Source organism: Morone saxatilis, unplaced genomic scaffold (genome assembly GCF_004916995.1).
Source record: "Morone saxatilis isolate NCDOM2014 unplaced genomic scaffold, NCSU_SB_2.0 Contig21, whole genome shotgun sequence".
In the NCBI taxonomy this organism is placed as follows: domain Eukaryota; kingdom Metazoa; phylum Chordata; class Actinopteri; family Moronidae; genus Morone; species Morone saxatilis.
The window spans coordinates 1144132-1151716 of NW_023339774.1; the positions used below are offsets into that span (position 1 = coordinate 1144132).

Here is a 7585-nt window from a genome sequence, read left to right on the forward strand (position 1 = left end):
TACTTGATTAGGTTTAGGAAAAGATCATTGTTTGGGCAAGATTTGTGTATATAGATTTTTAGTTTTTACAACTAGGATAAAAATTTATACAACCCTGCGGTGTAAAATGACAGTTAAATTACCCCATATCCTTGTAAAATTTGTATGTTTTGTGGTGCAAGTCAACTTTAAACAAGTTGACTTTTGGGTTGACATGGGGCATGAACCCCAGTCTCCAGTGTGAAAGTCCTGTGTTGGTTTGACCCATCACCAAACACGTCCTTACACAGACTTTCTTGCTCTTTACCCTATGTCAACTGACACAGATGGGTTACTTTGGAGTTAGATAAAAACCTGCTGTGTCTGAAACAGATGGTTGTGGGTACCTTGTGCGTCTGTCTACTGTGACAAAACTGCAGTATTTGACACCCTGGGAATAAGCATGGGCTGAACTACTAACAGAGCCAATTTTTCTACATGTTTTATCTTCATTGATTTTACATCCCTTAAAACATTAAGCAGTGAATTCTAGATTGGAAGACAGTGACAAAAGCTGTAATAAATAGTTGAAAAGCTGAGTAAACAAATGTAGTTACAAGCAGAATATTTGTGTTTCTTACTTGTAAGTGAGGTCGGTTTTCTCCCAGCGCCCTCCAAACAGAGCAAACCGCTTCTTGCGCTGCTGTCTACTCAGGCCTCCTTTCAGTTTCTTCAGGTTGTAGTATGACAGGCCAACCTGCGTTAAGGTGGGATAGTCTGGCACTCCGCACCGAGGACGCTTCCAAAACTCAGTGTCATCTTTTGATGCCGGCAAAGACTTCAAATGCTGCTCATTATTTAGCGTGTTTTGTTCATGTCTTCCTCTCTTCTTCAGACCAATGTTACTATTGCTGTGAGGCCATCCCTGCAAAGAAAGGCACAGTCACTGAGGTCATCATACAGAGACAGTGTCTTTATTAGCCATGATAAGTGACAGCCCAACACATTCTCTTCCCAAATCCCAGGTCGTCAAATACTGATGTTGTTTTGCACCGCCCCTCAGTGTGTCATACAGAAGAACAAGGTACCCTTTAGATTCTGTATGAGACAGCTTTTTAAAGGTCCGTTGTGTACCATTTAGGAGGATCTATTGGCAGAAATTTAATATAATATGCATAACTGTGTTATCATTACTGTACTTAGTTAGTATTAGTATAAGAGTTTTTATTACCTTAGAATGAGCATTCCTTCATCAGCCATGTTCAACCATCATGTTTTAACATGTTTGTGGTTCGTGGCCACCAAAGTTTCTCCATCGCACTTGGAAAGGGAGGGTAAAGCGATGAAGTTGTGATCTATAACTACACTGCTAGATTCCACTAAATCCTACACACTGAAAAAAGACTAAATGTATACATTTTACAAGAGCACAAAGCTTTGACGTTCCTACTCAGTAGCATTTGATTCATTACTGCAGCTTATCTATGAAGTCTAGATCTATGAAGTGATCGGATCTTCCCTGATTTTCGTTTTTAAGGCCTTGCTATCTAAGTTCTGAGATATGAAACTAAAATTACAGACACTCATTCATCTAAGGGACTTTATAGTTCTACATTTTTAATATTTAATAAATAAATCTTAACACTGTAAGGAGTTTAAGAAAACTGACAGAAATAAGGCAACCAGTTGAAAAGTCTACTGTTTGTTTAAAAGAGTACCTCACTGATTTAGCATTGTACACCTTTAAAAGTTCAGTGTGTAACATTTAGGAAGATCTATTGGCCGATTTTGGAGTTCTAATCAAACTTCCATTTTAGGTTAACAAATTTGCTTTCAACTAACAATGTTTTATTTTGGTAATTTGGAAAATTAACTTAAGAAATTAAAGTAATTAAAGAACTATATAGTCTTATTGTCCATTAGACTACTAATGATTCATTTTTCACTGGTAAAGTATTTTCAGCTTTGATTTCCCCATATACTAGACTACACTGTTATTATAGCCACTGCTGCATTTGTAACATCCAAACATGGATCAGCAGATCCTTGTTTTAACTCTGTGAGTCATGCTGTAAAGAAGTAGAGGGGCGTGGTTGAAGTGGTTTGCATAGTTTTAATATGTATTATTGTAAAGACAATTTGAGTCATCTGAGAAACGTATAAAAAGACACATAACAAACACATCATTTATATTCCTTTAATCCTTCTTTATACCAAAGATTATCAAATGTAGTTTTTACAGCAGAGTCCAGAATAATAAACTTTCCTAGAGCCCACAGTAGGGATGTACTGTTCTGCTCCAATGGCTCAAAGGCCATTATACTATACAATACTTTTTAAATAAATTTTTTTATAAAATGTATTGTTTTGTCTGTAAGTTACATTATTAAGCCTGCCAACTCACTACAGCAATCCCTGCCCTCATGTCACCTTGATCCCAATGAGTTTCATGCAGTAAGGTATACAGATTTTAAATTTAAGGACCCCCTCCAGACATATATACAAATAATCCACTTGGAACAATAATGTGTGTCTGATATGTTTTTTTCACAGAAATAGTATAATATCCCCATTTCCTTAAAAAGTCATCTACTCCTTCTAGCTCATTAAAAAATCCAGAATCACTGTACAAGTTGCATACTGGACCAGGTCTGACCAGGTCTGACTTCCAAACTATTTGTGACATCACAAATCACAATCATCTTTCCACTTTCAGCAGATGAATGTGAAAACATCCTTCTACTGTCACACTCTGTACAGACATCATTTAAACAGCACACTGTAGGGACAGGAAGAGACACTGATTTTTAACTGAAGGGGGGCTTTAAAAATTTAAAACGAGAACACTGGGGAGAAGAAGTCAGATGTGTGCACCCCTTGGCACAAAGGGACATCTTGAAATTTGTCTTGTCTGACTAACAGTTCAAAACTTCAGCTCTCAAATCCCTCCGATGACAGCAGTTTATGAGTGTCACACACTGCTTCTTCTTTACCTGCTGATACAGTCTGGTTTCTGTCTTGCTGATTTGACTGTTTGAAGCCAGCAAGGTCAGCTGTCCCATTAGCCAATGATTGCTGGTACAGTTCAGGTTCAGAGTTGCTGAGTGGGCCATTTGAAGACCAGAAGACAACAAGCTACACCAGTATCCGCACGACTATGGCTGAGATCTAGCAACAGGGTGGAAATTATTGGGTGAGAACTATCATGGGGCTGGTGCATCCTTGTCTTGTATTATCTCACATCAGAGATACATGAGATCATTTTTAAATAGGTCTATTTTCCCAAGGTTAACAAAAAACAAATAATCAGTTCTATCATCAGATTCATCAGTTGTTGAAAAATTGGAAGACTCTGAACAAAACATGTGAATTGTACCGCAAGCAATTCTGGAATACATGTTTGTACTGTTTTAATCTGATATGAGACCACCTACAGGTTGAGTGCTTTGAGCTACTGTAATAAAGTGTTTGTCAGAATGAACTTATGATATATGAACTTATGATCTCAACAACCAGTAATCTGTCAAATAAGTCAACACATGTATTCTTTGTCCTGTGAAGTTAATGGTGAAACAAACAGGATTAAATTGACTTCACAGACGAAAGGTCAGTTTAAGCTTTAATTTGTGTAACCTCAGTCATGTAAGAAGTCCCCTCCGCCCAGTCTAAAGGCTAATTAAAGCCGAATTTACTGATGAATTGTCCTTCATGATTGTATAGCAAATAAGACAATAATTGAGAAGAATTCCATGCTTAAGCAAAACTTCAAAGACTCTAATGTAAAAGGATTATGGCTTGATATTTGTTCAAATACTTGACAATAAAAAGCAATGCTGGCCCTGAGTCAGCCTCAAAAAGCAACAAAGTCTCTCTCTGGGAATGAACTCATCTGACCCAAATCATTCATTATGCTGTCAAGAACAGAGAGAAGTGGTTTACTGCTTAAAGATGGCTAACTAATAGGCCAAATGTAAAGGTTATATATATATATATATATATATATATATATGAGATTTAGAACATTAATTTAGCAGCAAACAACTATTTGTTTTTGTAAAGATATAGTGGAGTCATAGTGTCACACTCCCTCTACCTGTGTTGCTATCGCAGCCTCTCCGTGGTTTGTTCACAAATCTGGTCTGGCACACGTGCATTTTTCTCATTTAAGTTGGTGTTTTAAGGACTTATTTTGGTGATTGTTTGAACAGTGGAAAAACAATGTTTTTGGTGAGTTTTATTTTGTTTCTGTTAACTTTGAATGAAGTTACAATGTTATGATGGTCCTCTTCCCAGTGGTGGCTCCGGCAGGGTTGAAGAGCTCTTTACCACTTTACCACATTTAAGCTAAAGGCTTATCTGAGCTGACAGTCAGCTCAATTTGAGGTGAGTGACAGAACTAAGGCAAGTGTGTGGGGCAAGAAGAGAGTTTTCATTTAAAAAATAAAACACAAAGCCAATGAAACAAAGCTTTGTGTATGCTGGGAGATCCTGAAGATGGAACTAACATGTCCCTACAGGCCTCTGTGGTTGCTGTGTCTCACCCAAACTGACGTGCCCGAGCTCCGACCCAAATTAAGCACTGAGCCCATCTACAGAGGGGAGCATTGTTGTTTTATCTAATAGGTGGCATCTGTTACTTTGGGGAGTCTTTGTTGATGTCACTCTAACATGTAAATACAGTGTGTGCATGCAGGTATGAACATGCGCATGACTAAAAAAAAGTGCCCCACACACAAACACACAAATCTATTCTTCAAACTTCTGCAGAGCTGCACACAGAGAGCAGGTGTCTGGAAATTCCCTGTTAGTCATGACATCAGGTCGTCTGCAGTGTAACACAGAGAGTGTGTTATGAAAGGTTTCAGGGATGCTGATCTGACATTACTGGGAATGACTAACTTTACGACTTGCAAAAAATGAGCAGAATCTGATTTGACTCCCTAAACCGCCACACTGCAAATGCGATAAATCTACTCCCACAGACATCCTCTGGCAGATAAAAAGTAGTCCAAACTTGAGATAAATGATGCGCACAGTGGAAGCAATCTCTCAGGGGTAAATATTTAACTGCAAAAAGTCCCAGATATCAGCAATCATTCAGTGTTTTGCACACAGACGGGCTGATTATGCCAAGTGGAGGGAATGTTTGCAGGATAAAGAGGATTAGTATGAATGGAGATGAGAGACCGACTGTTCCACTGTAAACATCACTCACTAAACCCTTTAAAGGGAATTAAGGGAAAATTCACCCCAAAATCAAAAACACACATTTCCCTCTTCCCTGTAGAGCTATTTATGCATCTAGATTATTTTGATGTGATTTGCTGAGTTTTGGAGATGTCGGCCTTCTCTCCAATATAAAGGATCGGTTTGTGGTGCTCAAAGCACAAAAAAACTGCTACTCGAGATAATCCACAAAACTTGTTGTGAGTTTCATGTAGGAACTGATTTCTTTCTATGCATCCCTGCACAGCAGTGGACGAGAGCCTCATGCTCATGACAGATCCTGCACTGTCATGAGCGTAGGATCATTCATGGTATCCTCCTCATCTGAGCTGTAACACTAGTTAGCTCACCTAGCATCAGCTATTGATGGGTTTAGTTTGATAGATTTGGTACAAAAAACACCAAAACAATCTAGATGGATAAATAGAGCTACAGGTGAGAAGAAAAATATGTATATTTCATTTTGGGGTGAACAGTCCCTTGAAGTTTAAACTGTTCAAACAAACTATATCTATCTAATCTATAGATTAGCAGTGGCTGACAATGGTGAAAGAAGTATTCACTTATTCACCTAAGTAATGGTCTGAGTGCATGTTAGGAAAATAAATCTGTCAACAACATGTCTCATTTGGCGAGTCAAATTAAGCACTCAAATATTAAGGATCATACAATAAATTGCGATGTTTGATACTGTTGCAGTGTTCACTGAGTTCTGCAGACAGTACAATGCACAAACAAAAGCCTGGATGGGGCTGCACAGTGTCTGTTTGCCTGAGGCGTCTGTCTGTCTTTTTCTAAGTAGCTATATGCTGTTTTCTCCTTTTCCCCTGAGTCAGCAAACAAGCAGAGTTTTTTAACCTTCACCAGTTGCCAGATGACTTGTCTCTGCCTGCTTAATCTGACTCCCTCACTCACGCTGTTGACAGCTACACCGGAAAGTAGGCCTGGCATCCATCAAGCTGCAGAAAGTTTGAAACAAATGTTGTCCTGTTTGAGCGCACAGTAAAATGTCATATCATGCATAAATAATGCTTTTTTTATGCAACTGTTGTTTTTATATAGCAAGAAAAAAATGTTTGATTCTAAAATAAAACTTCCTCTCTATTTATACAATACAGTATCTCATCTGTGGGGTTAATGATTTAATTAATGGGTTAATGATTTCAGCTGTCAGATATTTTCAAATCATGTACTTAAGTAATATTGAACTAATGCATGGCTCAAGGTGATGAGTGTGTACAGTATCAGTATGTGTACGATTTAGTAATGGACAAATTAGAGTAGAATGATAAGGCTTCGAACAACACAAAAAAAATGTTTGTGTAAAAAATACTAATAATAATTGGGTTTCTCATAGAAATATGAAGCAGAAGAAGAATATTTTTTGAGCGCCAGAAGTTGAAATTTCAACAATTAACACAAATTCAACCAACCCCCATGAATTTGTGACCTTGGAATTTTGTCCAATCAGTGCAACTTTTCTGCAAATTTGACCAATCATTGTAGTTTCCTGCAGGTTTGACCCCAATCATAACAGTAACCCATGCAAAAAGTTGAGCCGTACATCACCAAACTACTAGCAATTTTATTCTTACTGGACCAAGTTCATTTTATTTTTTACTTTCCCACGCAGTTTCATTGCAAGTAATGTTTGGGAAAGCATCAGGCATTTTAGGCCACAACAATCCCGCTAAAAGCCTTTGAAATTCTGGAGGGACTGTTTTTTAAATCAGAGGTTGAGAAGAAATCTATCTAGTTGGTCACATATCAATTCATGTATGAAGTAACTGTGAATTAACATTCCTTAACTGATTATTACCATGCTACAATAGCCCAGAATGGACAAACCAAGTACTGACTATAGATAGAGGTCCGTGTATGTTTTGGTCATTCGATTTTCCTTTCAAACCGGGGTAATTCAAAAGAGCAGAAACAAAACCGAGTAGTTATTTGAAATTTCGTTTAAAATACAAACAATTAAAATTGACCCCATACCACAGGCGTTTTTTCTTTTCACATCGGTCCACAAACAGGATGAGCGAAATTAAAGAAATCTCATTCCAATTCCTATCATTTTCTAATTTATACTAACAAACAAACTCACTAGAAAAACCAGCAAAGCCGGAACAAAAGGGCCTGTCGTTTTTCAATCATTCCTGAGCGAACCGGCAATGTCGTCATTTAAACCAGGACGGCCCTGCTGAATGTAGAAGAAAACAGTCAGAGATAGTAGACCCTCCGCGGTCCAGACCCCAAGACCGGCGACTCCGCATCTCCGTGGTCAAACCATCAGCCCCGCGAAGCTTAAAAGCTCTAAATTCTCCGAGTGTCACAAGTATTCTTAGCAATATATGAGTATCGCCCGGAGAAACAAGCGTCATTTACACTTCTGGTTTCACCG

General features: G+C 38.2%; 1 protein-coding gene across 1 annotated transcript in view; it reads right to left on the reverse strand.

The window, feature by feature from the left end:
* LOC118332230 (stromelysin-3-like) overlaps positions 1-7585 on the reverse strand; it is a gene marked incomplete in the record, with an annotated part of 25830 nt that overhangs the window by 11314 nt on the left and 6931 nt on the right. The window contains 1 exon segment of the mRNA XM_035667408.1: positions 600-883. Within this exon segment, the coding sequence (XP_035523301.1) occupies positions 600-883 (284 nt within the window).